At 39.1% G+C, this 17,671-nt stretch overlaps 1 protein-coding gene across 1 annotated transcript; it reads right to left on the reverse strand.

The window, feature by feature from the left end:
• Window positions 1–576: 576 nt before the first annotated feature.
• DYNLRB2 (dynein light chain roadblock-type 2) lies at window positions 577–7,795 on the reverse strand. The gene is made up of 4 exons (XM_032389776.1): window positions 7,693–7,795; window positions 5,408–5,483; window positions 1,747–1,914; window positions 577–881 (listed from the first exon to the last, which is right to left on the reverse strand). Exons 1-4 carry the CDS (start codon window positions 7,693–7,695, stop codon window positions 838–840), a joined length of 291 nt encoding a protein of 96 aa, XP_032245667.1. The 5' UTR covers window positions 7,696–7,795; the 3' UTR covers window positions 577–837.
• Window positions 7,796–17,671: the final 9,876 nt, after the last annotated feature.

The raw sequence follows: 17,671 nt of genomic DNA on the forward strand, positions 1-17,671 counted from the left end.
ATACGTGCTATAGTTTAGGGAACTGGGTAAAGGGTACACAGGATCTTTGTGTTATTACTTACAATTTCATGTGACTCCCCAGTTATCTCAAAAATAAAAGGCTTGATTGAGAAAAGAGAGGATAGAAGGCAAATATGGCAAAATATTAACATCTGTTCTAATGGGGCTTGGAAATCTGTTATATTTGTTCTATTATTAGTTTCATTATTTTCTGAATGTTTGAAATGCCTAGTAAAAATACACCCTCTGGAGTTTTCTGGTCAGCCCTCCAAGTGTGCACCTGGCCCCAGACCCACTGCTGGTCCCGCAGGCTGTGCTCTGAGGAGTCTGCTGGGCAGGTGGGAGGAGGCGCTCAGCCTTGGGGCTGACCCTGCCCAGAACCATGCCTCCGACTTTTTACTTCCCTTGTTTAACCTGGGAAAGCATCTAGTGCCCCCAGAGGGTCAGGACTTCCTACTTCCCTGGTCGCTCCTGCTGTGCTCCACCGGATCTCCCCACATGCTAAGGAAATGGGCAAAAGGACACAGCCCCGCTGCTTCTTGGTGTATCTCTAGACTGCAAAGACTGTCGCAAGGAAGCCTGTCTTCTCACGAGAATCCTTCAGTTTTGTGTTGTAGAGGAAAAAGAGAGACCCACATACCAGAATTCATTTATTACATAGTTAAATCACAACTTTACAATACATTCGAAAGGGACTAAATGAGACGTGCACAGTAGTTTAAATGTAAAAAGAGAAAACAATGTCCAAAAGGTCAGTTCGATTGGAATATAATTTTAGTAATAAAGAGTAAAGCATTTTCGGCCGGGAGTCACAGGACAAGCTGGGCCGTAGCAAGGCTATTCGCATGGATTCTGAATGACAATCAAAAGATATTCCTTATCTGTGGAGAGAGGTGGACAAAATTAACCCACCCGAAAAATTAAATTTAATAAATGAATACTTCAGCTAACCTGCTTTTCTCTTCAAAACATCACTTGGACTTTCTATAGACCAATGGTTTCCCATCCTCATTGCACTTTGGAATCACCCGTCCAGCTTTCAAAAGCTACCATGACCTGGGGCCCAGTTCCAGAGCACCTGATTTCATTGGCCTGGGGCGAGGCCTCAGGTATCAGTAATTGTTTTTGTAAAGCTCTCCAAGTGCTTTTCATGTGTAGCCAGGGTGAGGACACAGGTGGAGAAAAAGCTTCAGTTTGTGGGTCATTCTGATTTTATAGATGTTCTATAGAGAAGTTTGTTCTAGACTAGATTTTGGAGCATGAGTCCTGTTTTATACAGACATTGGCTAATACTGTGCATGTAATTCCTTCAGGGAAAGAAGTATTTCTATGGCTGCTGTCTGTCCATAGACCAAGTGAATGGGTTCTCTCCCAGGGAAGGTGTGAGACCCTACAGGCCTTTGATCCACTCCCTATTTTATCCTTTGGACAGGGGACATTTCTCCACTCTCCTGAAAGTCTCGGTGTCCTAAATTCACCTAATGTGGGACCTACATCTCCTAAAAATTTTGATTTCTGATAAATGCAAATGGGCAAAAATTTCAGCTTCTTCAAAGGTTACATTTGTCCCTAATTTCACAAAATTTCCAGGTTGGATTTTTCAGATTCAAACATCTTCATTTTGTAATTGAAGAACATTATGAGCCATGTTGCATGTTAAAATCTATACTTCCAGTTCATTGAAACAAAGCTTCTATCCGGTAAAGCAGAAAGATGTTTTAAATATGAAACAAAATGCCACATTACCTGGGGCTACCATGATTTCATGTTTCTTTGATCTGATCCTAAGAAAAGTGAGATCGTTCTGAGGATCAATGTCACGGACCGTGCTCCTGGCTTTCATCGTCAGCTGGTGAAGAAGACCTGCATATTGAACCGTTGTCGAGTTGTCCAACGTTGTTCGGATAGGAATACCTGTTACGAGATTCACTTTTGGGTTAATATTTTTTGACTATCAAAGGAATATGCACACGGTGGAAACACTGGAAAATACTGGTGATTGTAAAGTGGAAGAAAAAGTTATGGCCGAGATTAGTCACTGGTAACAATTTTAGCTTACTCCTTGCCAATCTTTTTGTCTTTACGTGGGTTTTAAAATATACTTGGTCAAACTATCATAACAAAATTGACTCTTGCTTTTTTCTTCATTTAAATGATAGCATATACAAGCTGTTCTTGTCAGTGATAATGCCATCAAATTATTTTTAATGGCTGTCCACTATTTTATAAACATAATATAACCAATCCCCCATTGTTAGATTGTTAGGAACTGTTTTTGTTGTTACTGTTGTTGTAGCTAATGGTGTGATGAACGTTTTGGTGCATACGTTTTTTGGAAGCTGTGAATTGATTACTTCAGAACTAAGGTAACATATTACTCTACAAAATGTACCTCCAAGCGGCCGGTCTACAACCATTGTGCTTTGAAATGCTTGGTCTGTGACCTGGTGCTAGTTTCCTCCCCTAAGGCCAGAAATAGAAAGGGATATCACAGCCCATGTTGAAGAGTATATCAAAAAGGGATTTTAAACATTTCTTTGTATCTCCTCATACAGTATTTTGCATACCTTAAATTTTATAGTAGAGGACACAGCAGCGAGGGCACTCTGGTTTTGCTGGGCATTCCTTGGTTTGTGCTCATTCTTGGCTTAAGCATTATTAAATTTAGTTGCTTGTGTGCTCTATTGTTCCATTATGTGCATTTAAATCTGAACCTATTAATTTAACTGGGAAAATCTAGCCAGACAAATATGCAAGTATAATTCAATTCCGTTCAAATCAATCTAGCTCAATTCAGTTCGCTTGGTGCTTGGGGCTTATTTTTGAACAGGTGCTCTGCTAGGGACTTTACATATGTTGTGTTGAATCTGAGAGGGCCTTTAGATGATTTTGAGAACTACCGGATAGCCAGGGAATCGCAAGGATTTGTTTTGCCAACTTGCCTTTAATTTAGGGGGACATATAAAGGTGAGTTTGGGGTTGCTCAGATTCTACAAGTACCTGAATTAAGGCCAAGCAGTGAAAGAGGCGAACATAGCTCTGGGCTTTCCCTCAGAGAATGCAATTCCAGAAACTGTTACACAAGAGAGGACTTCAGGTGTGGAACAGTAATTACAAACTAAGGATTTTCCCAGTTTTTCATATTCTTTGAGAACATCCATTCTGACCATGAAACAGACTACTTGCTTTTCTCTTTTAAGAAAACCGTTACCTCTGGAATGGGTCTTGCCAAACAAGACAAGGACAATATTTACAGGAAAACCTGTTCAATAAATAAGGTTTTATATCAGATGTGTTCATTTCTATATAATTATTTGTTGGCCACTGTACCCTGAAGTCAGTTATGTCATTCACAGCTGATGAAACATGGCAAGGCCTGTGTCTTTAACAAGCAGCAGACTGAAATGTAGCAAGCACTCCACCTTTTGAAAGCACATCCTGTGGACTAGTTTTATTTTGCATCCTGAAGAGTGACTACCTACAAAGTCTGCACTGCTCAGTGTCAAAACAAGAAATACAACCAGAATAAATTATTTAAAATATAGATGACAAGATTATGAATCCAGTGCTCAGGCCTATTTAGTTAGTCTATTCATGATCCAAGTCAGTAAATAAAACAGCCTTTCTGAATAATAAGTGCACGCCGTGGAAACCCTTGGAGTTGTTCATATCCACTACAGTCCGCTTGAAAAAAATCAATCAACAAATATTTATTGAGCTCTTTCTTGGTACCATGTGAGGTAATTAAAAAATAATTTATTAAGAAAGCAATTTTAGCCCATGGTAGAAAATTCACCTACGTCTCCTTCTGAGAAGTAGTCATTGGTTTCTTTGGTAACCTTGCAGAGACATTCTAAGTGTGTTCAAGTATGTTTGTGTTTGCGTTCTTCATTCCTTAATTGTATTGTTCTCTATTCTGTACTTTTATTTTCATTTCAAGACTTGGAAAATGATTCCATTCAGTACACATAAGGCTGGGCCACTCAGGTTTGTGACTGCATAACATGATTGTTGAATGGATGCCTTATGAACATGTAACTAATAAATCCTCCTGACGGGCATTTAGGCTGTTCCCAATCTTTGACTTTTATAAGCAAGGCTACAGAATATGTCTGTGTGCATGCCATTTCACATTTGTGTCTAGGGGTAGGATAAATCCCTACGATGGAACTTCCAGAACAACGAATATGAATTTGATATTGCTGAATTTATGGTAGTACTTTAAAATAGGACTCTCTATGATCCCAGTAAGCTGGTAGTCTTCGACTGTACATTTGTATTTTGGTTGATTGTATTTCAAAAGTATAAGGAATTGGCTGGATGGCTAATAAAATCTAGTGAAATTCAAATGATGGATTGTTAGAGATGTCAAGAACACTTAAAATTAAGAGCCAACAGAAATCAGGCTTATATATACATAAGAATATATAATAGTTATGACTGCCTGGGAAACAAATATGTATATTCACCAGTATCTAATTCAACAGTCAGTGCTGCAGTATTGTAAACAATGAATGGTTTTATAAATGAGAAACCAACATTAACAAAGAATCTATTCTAATAAAAACCTGTACCACTCAGCAGTGGGCAAAACCGGTAAGTCTACCTTATCATCATGGATAGGATGCTTATGTTTCAGTGACAGTGAAACCAAAGGACTCTGGTTAACACATCATATGAGGAGATCTAAATGTATAAATGTGGTAGAAGGCCTACCTCATCATGAATAAAACCTGAAGATATGTTAAAATGATTTGCTGAAAATGACACTAAAACCACTAGTAGTAAACAAGAACACATGAACACCATCTTAGTTAAATATTTTCAGTATTAAGGTTCAGGGGTCTTCTGAAAGCGGCAAAGCTGCGCTATAATAAATGGTACTTTCATCTAAAATTGAGTAGGCTGCTGAAATGGAATATCTTATGAATTCTGATCACACAACTTATACCATATGCTATTAATAAACATGCTTGTTATACACTCTGGTTGTTAAGAATCTGACCATAAAAATAAACCTTTCGTTTATATTTTTGGGAAAAAATTAATTTGGCTTTCAGACGAGTGCCCTGAATCCTAATAAAATCTTATCCTAGTAGGGGTTAATTAGGCGAAGTTAATTGGTATTAAAAATGATATTTTGTTGCCTTTGGATAAGAAAAATATTGAGAAACTTCAGGAAAGTAAAGCAAAAATCAATTGTAATTCCAACACTCAGAGATGATCACCGTAACACATCGCTGCCTTTTCTTCCATATGTATTTTAAGTGTGTATGTGTGACTGGATATATTTATGATTAGGATACTTTTTATTTCAAATTCTAAGATGTCTGTCCTAGGCTTGGCACAACAAACAGGTTCTTGGTTGGCTTATGCATGTCAGGAAGGCATCCTGTCATATATTTACCTTCTGCATTTACGACCATAGTTCCAATAACCCCTTTATGGCTCTGGATCCTCTTTAGGGTTTCCTCCACCTCCGCCTGAAGAGATCAGGAAGGCAATTAACCAAAGGGGGTTTTTGTGGTAACCCCAATCCTAAAGTGAATAATGTTTAGAGAGACACCTACCCCCCAATCTCCTTAACCTAAAATACTGGATACTATAATCTCAGACCTCTGGAAGAGAGCTTTGAAATGGTCAAGTCCTGTATCCAAGCCTATATAAGACTCCTACATACAACCCTGACACATCTCTTGGCCTGAACTCTTCTAGGGGTGGAAAGCTCACTGCCTCACAAGAGTTCACTCAACTTTTAATGTCTCTATTCGCTGGAAAAGCATTCTCTAAATTGGACAGAAATCTTCTCCCACTCATGCTTTGCTCATTGATCTTTCTGTATTCATATGAAAAATTCCTTCTCTGTATTATAGTCCTTCAAATAGTTATAGAGATATATGGTTACCTCCCTCTGTCTAAAAGTATCCGTTCATGAGATATCTGCTTTTTAGTCCTAAATGTTACCTACTTGGGAGTTCAGATGATTAAATTCAGGATATTCTGTAAACACAACATATTCCAGGATTCTCTTGGTAACGAGAGCCTGGGTCTCAGTGCAAGCTGAATGTTCAACCATAAATGATTATGTTGGAACCCCTTAATTAACTCAGCTTTCTGAATTAATCTTATGCACAGACTATATTGTACCAGTTTTATTCCCCTCTACCAATGCTAAAATCACAAATAATCTTTTTCAAACTTGCATATTATTCCCGAGTGGTCACTGGATTTTCTGAATTCAAACAGTATCCTGAAGTTTCTTGATGAAGGTTTGTGATTTATTTTTTCCTTCCAACATCACAGAGGTGAACATTATCCTACTTTAGTCAAAAAGATAGTTTTCTTTTGCACTTGATGTGGGCAGGGACACTTACGTCCTCTTTTCCACCACTACAGCAGGTACTTCTGAATTTCAGGCATTTGTGTACTGGACTCTTACTTTTTGCCATTATGAATACCATCTCTATTATTTACCTAGCATGCTGTTTAAATTATCTCACTACCAAAAACTTAAACACATTTTACAGGGAAACTATACATCACTACCACTACTAAATGGAAATCTGCTACTATTTGTCATAAACAGAAATAACCATAAAAGCAAACAAAATGAAGAGAGAGCATATGATTAAATTCTACCCCAAAGAAAGGTCTGAGCCTGAACTCTGATATTCAGGTGAAAAATGGAAATTACCAAATGACAGTGGTATTAAGGACCTAACAGCGCCGGGGGCTTTCTCCTGGATATAGTCTACAGGCTGGGGCGGGGGAAGAGGAATAACTTTTCAGATGTGATTCGCTGTGTTATTTGTTATTTCCGAGCTATCTTACATAGCAACTAGAGTTTGCATATCACTTTGGGAAACATTGCACTAAAGCGAAATAGTTATACAGGGGATCCAAAATGTATTACATTTTTGCCGTCTTTAAGGACAATGTCCACAGCTCCTTACAACCACTCACACCCATTTATCTTTTTTTTTTTTTTTACTTCTCTCCCAAATACCTCTCTGCTGTCAGCCTTTCCCTCTCCTCTTCCAGTTGTTTTTTCGTGATTTCTGCGCCCCCCCAATACAATCTCTGAATCCCCATCTCCAATCCCCTTTTCATTCCTCTTAAAATTCTTTCACCTTGCTCCTTTTCAAACTATCCCCAGTCTCCCCTTTCCTTTTCTTCTTCTTTTTCATTTTTTGCTCTCTCCTCCTTTTCCTCTTTATTTTCCTTTCTTCTTTCTCAGTGTCGCCCCGTCTCCCCTCTCCCCATTCCCCTGCTCTCCCTGTCGCATCTTTCTTCCTTCCCAGGATCTGACTTTTCTCCTTTCCATCTCGTCTTTTCCTTTTCAAACTTTTCCTCACTATCGACGTCTCTCACCCCCTCAACATCTTTCACTCCCCCACAATCTCTCTCTTTCTCGATATCTACACCCCGCAAATTCCAGCCCCCGGAATCAACTCCATAGGTAACTATCCCTCAAGATAGTTTCCCCCATCTAGGTATCGTCTCCCCTCTAAGGTCGCCCTCTCCTTCCTCCCGGGTCTCCCCGTCGCCCCTCCAAGAAGCTTCTGGAGCCCCCAGCCCTCGCTGCGACCCCGGGACGGGCGGGCCAGGGTCGGCCTCGGGGGCCGGACAGGGAAGGCCCCCGACGTCGGCGCCCCTGAAGCGACGGGTCGCAGACGGAGGCTCCAGATTTACCATAGTGCGGACGGCGAGACTCGACTCAGTCCGGCACCACCGCTGCCCGGGAAGTCAGCAACGCTTCCAGCCGTTGCTAGGAGACGGGGGAGGATGTGACCTCCCGGAAGTGTCGGTGCCCGCGCCTGCGCGTACGCTGGTCCAGCGGCAGCCGGGGGCGACTCTTCCGCCCTGAAGTGGTCTTGACGCCTTTCGGCCGCCGTAGGCGGAGGTTGAGGCCGGTGGCCCCCGGTCGCTTACCTGGGTGCACCAGGGCCCGCGGGGCCGTGGGCCTGAGGAGCCGAGCGGGCATAGGCCTGGTCATTCGTTCGTCCATTCAGTCATTCATTCCTTGAGGTACGCTTTAATGTAACAGCCACTTCCTCATTCAAGAACGTTTTCTTGAGCCCCTGCCACGTGCTGGGCGCTCTGGGCCTGAGTTCACTCTGGCCGAGGAGACAGACCACATGCGACACACGAAGCAACACTGTCCCAGTGTGATACGTGCTCTGGAGCCAATAAGCAGGGGATGGGGCCGTCTGACTCTGGGCTTGGGCCGCTTTAGAGGTTTGGTGACAGACTCAGCGGCCTTGCGACGCTCAGGGTACTTTCGCACTGTCCTCTTTGTTTCCCGCCCCCACCGATAGTTTTTTTTTTTTTCCTTAAAATATATCGCAGCATTGAATAGTACAACCATATATATATATATATATATGTTTGTTGATTTATATCTCCTTCCCCCCCAGACAGTAGGGTAAGCTACATCTTGACGCTCTTCAAGTGATAGTGTCCCCTTACTGCTCTTCACTCAGTTGAAGAGTTTCTACTCACCAGTGTATTTGTTTAATCCATTAGGGTTTTGTTTTGTTTTATGTTTTGGTTTTTTTTGGTCATTATCTGTCAGCAGTTCTGAGTTGCTGAGAAATTGCAGGTGGTAGTGTTGGAGGCTCAACAAATTGCCATAGAAGAGCACTTCACTAGCTATTTAAGGAACTGATGGAGGAAACGAAAAGGTCGGTTAGGGATGGTCAGCAGTCACTTGACCTTTTGAAGGGCATTGGTAATGTCTCTGTGGCCTGGGAGGCAGAGACTAACCATTGTCAGAAGTGCAGCAGGAACATGTGGTGGCTGGAGTCATAACGTCTTGGGGTTTGAAGAGGGCAAACACTGATTGCTAGATACAAGTTACAGGTTGGGAATTCATCCCCGTTGGACCATGCTGCAAGGACTCCCTGTGCTACTGATGGGGTTTGTGGTTCCATTTCCCAAAAGCAGCCTCCAGCCAAACAAGTCATACTTATTGTTAAGAATGTCAACTAGAATCTGAATGGGCCCCTGTCAGGGATGCTCTGAAACAATTTTGAAGTTGGTCCATTTCAACTTAAGAGTCTATCATTTCGTGACATTATGACAATACTGTGAGAAGCTGTAGTTCTGCTTTCTTTTTTTGGTGCTGGGGGAGGAGATAATGGTCACTGTCATTCTGTCCTTTTTCCTCCAAGAAACTTAAAAATGCCTCTCAAAAACCCAGATCACAATAGCTAAGTAATCCTCCTTTTGACCAACACCTGGATCTCCAACCAAGATTATTTGGCGTGGACAGCTAAGGTTGTAGGGGAGGAATCTGGTGTGTGTGTACAGATCTGGCTCTTGACTGATTGCCTATATCTAGCATTTTAAATAGTAAAAGTATAGGTATTTTCAGTAATAAAAATGGCTGAACTTTATAAAGACCAATTCTAGGGCTTTCTGGGTGTTTCTGATCAAGGATATTCCTACTTGATTGTGTAGCCATTTGTTTTGCTTATAAAAATCAGTGGCTGTGCACCATATCTTTTATGTCAGTCAGCTTTAATGAAGGAATCAACTGCATATGCATAGAGTGTGAATCCCCTCGTTTGTGGAGTCAAGGTGTCAAACTCGTTCAATAGCTGACAGCTGTGATTAGAGCAAAGAAAGACTCCAGCATGAAAGGCACTGACAGGAGTACCCAACTGCTGAAAAAGTAGTAAGAAGTAGCCAAACTGACTTCTAACCAACAGTCAAGTTTGACTCACTGTGCACAGGAAATCAATGAGGAGAATATGAGCCATTTTCTCCTTATTGATTTTCACTTCTAATTATTCCTTGGAGGTAGCTTGGTTTAATTTTTATGCCTTTTTGTAAATTATCCCTTTCCCTTCTCCTCCTCCTGCCATCCCGTTACCCCTCCTTTTAACCTACAGTAAGTGCTAAGTAACTTTGAACTTAAGTGAAAGAATTAATGCGTATTTTTTTTCAAGTACTCTGAAGTGACCCCCAAATTTGTGGTACATACAGAGACAAAGTCCACTATTCTTCACATAATTTTGTCAAATAATTTTGTCAAAATGAGGTGATTTTTTTCTGGGGTCTCTCTTTCCCACTGGTAGGTGCTAGTGCTCTTTGCTTAGCTTGAAGAAATCCAGGTAATTTGATAATCTTGAGTCGTCTCTTGGAATTTTCTTTACCACCCCATACATCTATCTATCTTTGGCATTCGTGTTTAGTTGGCAAATACTATAAACTGGGCCATGGAATATATTTGGTGCCCATTTTCTCATAAGATAAGACATTCTTTGTCAACTTAAACAGAACTTCTAGTACTTATTTCACTTCAGAAAGTGAAATGTTAGATTCTTTCATTAGATTCTTTGAAAATGCCCCCTAGTAGTAAGGCAGAATTAGAGGATGTCAGTGATCTCAATAAGTATTGCACATAATACAACCTGATGCCAGAGATTTGCAGAATTATAGGTTAAGGTTTCAGAAGGTCAACTATTTTCTACTTATTAGGACAAGGGCACCCTCTAGGGTAATTCTTTCCGGGAGTCAAGTGTCACATAAACATTTACTTGCCATAAAGGAATTCTCCCTGTTGGAATTAAATGGTTTCCTTGAGCACAGAATTTGGAGTTGCATGCAGCTGGGGTTGATATTCCTAGGTGTGTTTCCCTGAGTAAAATAAATTCTCAGAGCTTTCATTTCCTCATTTATAAAAGAGGAAAGATAGTATCGACCTTAGGGAGTTGATGTGAGATTTAAATCATACGGGTAAATGCCTGGCTTGTACCAGATGCCCAATATGGATCATTTTGCCACGTTTCTTTCTTGTGTCTTTTCCTTTCTTTAGTCCATCCTTCCTTTTCTCTTTCATTCCTTTTCTCTTCTCTCTCCCTCCATCTCATCTCTTTCTCTAGCCTCTTCCTCTCTACTTCTGTCCCCTGTTTCTTTCCTCTCTTCTTAACCACCTTCTCTTCAACCTCCTTTTCCTTCATGCCCTCCCTAGGAAAAATATCCAGAATTCATATTGTTGACTTTCTCACTAAAGGACATCTTTCCCTTTCTTCTCTTATTCCCTTTTTTTTTTTTTTTTAAAGATTTTATTTATTTGACAGAGAGAGACACAGTGAGAGAGGGAACACAAGCAGGGGTGGGTGGGAGAGGGAGAAGCAGGCTTCCCGTGGAGCAGGGAGCCCGATGCGGGGCTCGATCCCAGCACCCTGGGATCATGACCTGAGCCAAAGGCAGACGCCCAACGACTGAGCCACCCAGGCACCCCTCTTATTTCCTTTCTCCTGCTATTCACATTGAATGTATTCTTCATTGACCCCTAATCTCATTTTCCCACAAGCTCCATTTTTATTTTTATTTATTTAAGTAATCTCTATGCCCAGTGTGGGACTCGAACTCACAACCCCAAGATCAAGAGTTGCATGCTTTACCAACTGGGCCAGCCAGGTGCTCCCATAAGTCTTACTTTTCAACTTTTAGCTCCAGTAAGCAGTTCCCAACTCAGTGAATTGCACTTAGTAGAAATTCTCAGTATCTCAGAGTTGAGGGCAAACTAAGTATTTTCTCATCTGTTAATTTTGTTCAAAGAAGGAAGGGCTGAAGGGAGCAATAAATACCACATACTTTATGTACCTCTTCTTTTTTTCTGATAATCCATTCCCAAAGTCTTTCATCTGTTTTTTTCAAGCTCTCTGATCTATTTAGTGTCAAAATTATTAAATTTGGTAGGTACGACACAAAAAAAGTTAGATGCACAAAAGTTAGGGTGGTGAGTTACTAAAAAATGAACTCTTGTGTAACTCTCAACTAGGTGAAGAAATAGAGCACTGTCTGTATTCCAGAAGCATCCACATGGCCAATTCCAATCATTACATCCATAGTGTATGGCCTCAAAAGCCTAAAATATTTATCTGTCCCTTTACTGAAAAAATTTGCCAGTCTCTGTAATAGTCTGTTCCTTCTCTCTTTAGTTTTCAAAATATGTTTGGTGGTTGAAAACAAAAAATTATAACATTGTTCAGAGTTTTCAAAGTATATACATATAGTATGTAAAATAATTACAGTAGAAAGTCGGGGAGGGAAAGTGATTTATCTAAGGGTAAGGATCTTACATTCCACTTGAAGTATTTAAGTAGTGATTCTAAGTAGACTGAAAAATGAGGTATATAGCTCCTAGAGCAACCAGTAAAAAAGCATACAGATGTAGCAAAACATCATAATAGATAAGTTAAAATGAAATACTAAAAATTGTTCAAATAATCTAAAAGGGAAAAGGGCAAACAGTGGAATGGAAAACAAGTGGAACAATTAGAAAGCAAATATTATAATTGTAGAATTAAATCCTGATATATCAGTGATTGAATGCAATCAATTAAAAGACAGATTGTTAGAATTAATTTTAAAAAAAGATCAGTGATTTGTGTTTCTGGAAATTTGGAGTAGATGTACTTTTCCCTATTCCTCCTACTAAATATAACGAAATGCCTGGAAATTATACAAACACAAGAAGACTCTGGAATATGGAAAGAATTAGATTGCCAAGGGAATTTGGGACCCAAGGAATGACACGATCATAAGTTACCTGGGTTTTCTTTTTGCCACATATATTCTGGACTTGGAGCTGAAGAAGCTGGTAACCCAAAAATCTGACAGACATGGAAATTTTAAAAAGCTTTTTAAATTAATTTTAAAATTAAAATTAAAAAATTAAAAAAAGTTTATTCTCTAGCCAAGGGACCAGGAAAGGACCAGCCAGCAAGATGGAAAGTCATAGAAAATAACCATACTTGTCCAGCTAAACACCACAGAAAAAGACTAGGAAGGCCAGGTGGAGAGTATAGACTTCCACTCTTACTTTACTGTAACTCCCCCCATCCTGCACCAGATAATATCAGAGAAGGCTTAGTAAGAAGTCAGTTCTTTCATCCTTCTTGGTATTAACTAATTAGGCACCTCCCCATGCCTTGCAACAGTTTCAGTGAAGTCCATTTGGGGAGCCTGGACTGCCACCTCCACCGTAGCATATGATAATCACATTAAATATAAACAATCAAAATATACTAATAAAAAGGTATAGATCATCAGAGTGGATTAAAAAACATGACCTAACTACATGCTGTCTACAAGTCACTGACTTCAAATATAATAATATAGGCATATAGAAAATAAAAGGATGGAAAAAGATATGTCATGTAAACAATCCAAAGAAAGCATGAGTAGTTATACTAATATTAGATAAACAGACTTCAAACCAAAGAAATTTACCAGGTACAGAGAGGACCAATAATGATTAACATGGTCACTTCACCAAGAAGACATAGCAAATCTAAAAATGTATGCACCAAACAGCTGAGCTGTGAACTGTATAAAGCAAAAAGTGGCAGAATTGAAAGGAGAAGTTGGCATATCTTCAGTGATATTTGAAGATTTTAACACCTCTTTCTCAAAAATTGATAGAAGAATCAGACAGAAAATCACCAGGGATAGAAAAGTCAACATCATCAACAAATAAGATCAAGTTGACATTTATAGAACAATCAACGTCAGTAGAATCCATATTCTTTTCAAGTGCCTGCAAAACATATACCAAGATAGACCATATCCTGGGCTATAAGACACACCTGAACAAATTTGAAAGAATTGAGCTCATACAGAGTATGTTCTCCAACTACAGTGGAGTCAGGCTAGAAATCAATAACAGAATATTAGGAAGATATCCAAACACTTGGGAAATAAACAATACTTTCTAAATAATCCATGAGTCACAGAGGAGATCTTAATGAGAAATAAACAAACAGTGAACTAGATGAAAATGAAAATACAGGATATCAAAATTGTGGGATACAGCTAAAGCAATGTTGAGAGGGAAGGTTATAGCACTAAATGCTTACATTAGGAAAGATGAAACAAATTAATAATGCGAGCTCTCACATGAAGGGCTTAGAAAAGAAGAGCAAAATCAAAGTAAGCAGAAGAGTGTAAATCATAAAAATAAGAGCAGAAATCAATGAAATTTAAAACAAAAACAATAGAGAAAAAGAGTTTGTTTTTCGAAAAGATCAATAGACACACTTCTAACAAGGTGGTCAAAGATAAGAATGGGAGAAAACACAGATGAGCAGGAATGAAACGTGGGATGCCACTACATACTCTGAAGATATAAAAAAGAGGGAATGCTGTAAACAGCTCCACATGCATACAGTTGATGACTTAGATGAAGTGGACCAGTTCCTTAACACCACCTACCACAAAAATTCACCCAGTATGAAATAGGTAATTTGAGTAGCCCCATACTATTAAATACATTGAATTCATATTTGAAAATTCCCCAAAAGAAATCTTCACTGGAGATTCACTAGAAAATTCTCTGAAATGTTTGAAGAATAATTAACATGATATATACACAACATCTTTCAGAAAATAGAAGGGGGAAAACTTCCCAGTTCCTTTTATGAGGTTTGCATTACCCTGATCCTAAAACCAGACAGAACAGTATACAAAAACTAATAAGTAAATGGAAAGAAGGAAAGAAAATTATGCACAAATATCCTCCATGAATGTACATGCAAAATCCTTCACAAAATATTAGCTAATAGCATTAGCAATGTATAAAAAAATTACACACCATTACCAACTGGAGTTTATTCCAGGGATACAAGGCAGACTCACCATTCAAAACTCAGTCAACATAATCCACTATACTAACAGGCTAAAGAAGAAAAAAAAAACCACATGATTTTGTCAGTTGAAGAATTTGACAAAATTTAACCCTCATGATTTTTAAAAAAAACAGCAAATTAGGAATAAAAGAGGACATTTATAATTTTATAAAGGGCATCCACAAAAAAGCTACAGATGATATACCTAATGTTGAAGGACTGAATGCTTTCCTCCTAAAATCAGGAACAAGTCTTCTTTCACTACTCTTGTTTAATACAGGGCTGAAACTTTTAGCCAGTTCAATAAGGCAAGAAAAGGAAATAAAAGGCAAACATGGAAATGAAGAAATAAAACTGTCCCCGTTTGGAGATGTCATGAAATGACTATATAGAAAATGCCAAGGAACTTACAAAAACAACTAGAAATGAAACTCGCATGTATAAAGCTAACAAAACATGAGTAAGACTTGTATGCTGAACACTACAAACTTCCGATTAAAGAAAATGAAGGTCAAAATAAATGGGGGAGGGGTCTGTTCTCTCTAAATTGATATATAGGCTTAACACCGTGTCTGCCAAAATCCCAGCAAGATATTTTACAGATATAGAGAAAATCATTCTAATATTTATATTGAAAAGCACAGGAAATATAATGGGAGAAACAATTTTTGAAAAAGAATAAAGTTGGAGGAATCCCGGTACCCAATTTTAAGACCCGTAATGTAGTTACAGTAATCAAGAGCGTGTGGCATTGGTGGAGGGATAAACAAGCAGGTCAGAACAACAGGATAGAGAGCTCTGAAATAGTCTCACACAAAAGCACCCAACTGATTTTTTGACAGGGGTGCAAAAGCATTCAGTGGAGGAAGGATAGATTTTTCAGTAAATGGTGCTGGAGAAATTCAACATCTATAAACAAAACAAGCAACCAAACCAAATCAAAACAAAGTCCTTGACTTAAGGCTCACACCTTACATACAGATTCACTCAAAATGGATCACAGACTTAAATACAAAACTGTAAAGCTTTCAGAAAAAAAAAAAACAACAACACAAGAGAAAATCTTAATACTTCAGAGTTAGGCGAAGAGCTTGTGGACTTAGCACCAAAAGTGCAATATATAGAAGGAAAAACTGATGGATTTAATCAAAGTTAGTAACTATGGGAAGACCCTGTTAAGAGAATGAAAGACCAGCTACAGACTGGGAGCAAATGTTTGTACACCATGTATCTGATAATTAGCGTCTAAAATAATGAAGAATGAAGAATTAATGAACTCTCAAAACTCAACAGTAAAAAAGCAGATGATCCAGTTAGAATGTGGGCAAAAGACATTTCAGTGAAGAGGATATAAAGATGACAACTAAGTACATAAGAAGATGTTCAACATTGTTAGCCATTAGGGAAATGCAAATTAAAACCACAATGAGATAGCACTACACATCTATGAAAATGCTTAAACACAAAATAGAGACGACATCAAATGTCAATGAGGATGTTGAGAGACGGGATCACTCATACACTGAAGTTTCATTTTGTGTGGTTTTCTTTGTATTTATCCCACTAGGGGTTCATTTTGAGTCTTGAAACTGGCTTAATAACCTGTCTGTTTTGGAAAATTCTCATTTTGTGTTTTGCTAGTTTCCAGTAATTTAAAAAACTTTTTTTTTGAATGACTAGAGACTTTGAGCTTTATCTAAGGGAACTGGCTGAAAAATGTTTACTTCTGGTACTCAGCATGTGTATTCTTGTCTACGCAATTATAAGTATGGAGGTAAACAAAACAACACAACTATATATACTTTTCCCCCTTTATTGTACCCTAAATGATCTCTCAGGATCTACTGATTATCATTTCATATATGTTAGGCTAATTTGGCTGTAAGTTTTATTTTCCAATTAAACCTAAGTCAGGATGTTAGCAGTGAAAGATTCTCTGCAGATCTTTAAAAACTAGGATAATGGCTATGGGATGATGGGGCAGTCTGTGGTCTTTCTATTAACAATAATCTCTCACTTTTTGTTGGCTGGGTATAGTTTTCCAAACACTTTGATATGCCCTGTCTCAGTTGCCCTCACAGTGACCCATTGAGCTTGGCAGGTTTACTTCCTGAGTAGACTTTGAGGCAAAAAAGTCAACTGACAGAATAAAGTCCAGAATTGTAAATCTTATTTCATACCAGTGTGGAACTTCCTGGGATGGCTATGACTCTGTATTTGGGTCCCTACTGTGTACTCTTCAAGTTACCTGGATGGCTCTATGCTCTTCTAGTTCGAAAATAGAGTCCTTCCATGGACACAGTAAGTAGCTGAGCCAGAAACAAAGTTGAACTTCCTTGTTTTCCTTCTCTGCTATTATGTCAACTGCATAGAATAGAGAATAGGACTTTGTTAGCTGCTTGGAAAGAGGAGGGGATCTCATCTCCCTCCCAACTGACTCACCAGGCACCCCAGAAAGATCCCTACTGTAAATATCTTGGTTGACCACTTCTCTTGCAGCTGACTCAGGAATTGAGATGGGTTGTCTGTGGATCCTCGAATAAGTTCTGGAGATGGTGAAGAGATGGCCAAGCAGAATTGCCATAATCCCTGATAGCAAGAAGCAGTTTACCTTGTGGAATCTTGGGCCTTTTTTCTGACCACTGTAGGGATCAAGAGAACAAGGTAAGTGAGGAAGCATAACAGTGGGTATTGAGGCACACATTTGGAAGGCAAAGAAATGGAGGCTGTGGACAGAACATCAGAGTCCTCCCCAAAATAAATCATATAGAGCAATCATTCCTTCAATAATATTGATGGAGGGTTTGAGCCAGAACCATTGGGATGCAGGGAATATAACTGTGAATAAGATAGAAATATCCCCAGCTTTAATGGCACCTATAGCCTAATGGGGGACATAGTTAGTAAACAGGTAATTATATCAATCTTCCTCATGGGAGAAGTATAGGTTGAGGCACATCAGAGGTCATCTTGACCCAGTGTAAAGGAATCCTGGAAGGGTTCCTGGAGTTAGTGATATCTAAGCTGAG

Source organism: Phoca vitulina, unplaced genomic scaffold (genome assembly GCF_004348235.1).
Source record: "Phoca vitulina isolate PV1807 unplaced genomic scaffold, GSC_HSeal_1.0 scaffold56, whole genome shotgun sequence".
NCBI classification, from domain to species: domain Eukaryota; kingdom Metazoa; phylum Chordata; class Mammalia; order Carnivora; family Phocidae; genus Phoca; species Phoca vitulina.

Coding starts and splice junctions, on each gene's coding strand:
- DYNLRB2 (XM_032389776.1), bottom strand. Junction 1,915..5,407: donor TATGGTCGTAAATGCAGAAG/GTAAATATATGA, acceptor ATCTCGTAACAG/GTATTCCTATCCGAACAACG. Junction 882..1,746: donor TGAAATCATGGTAGCCCCAG/GTAATGTGGCAT, acceptor CTCTCTCCACAG/ATAAGGAATATCTTTTGATT.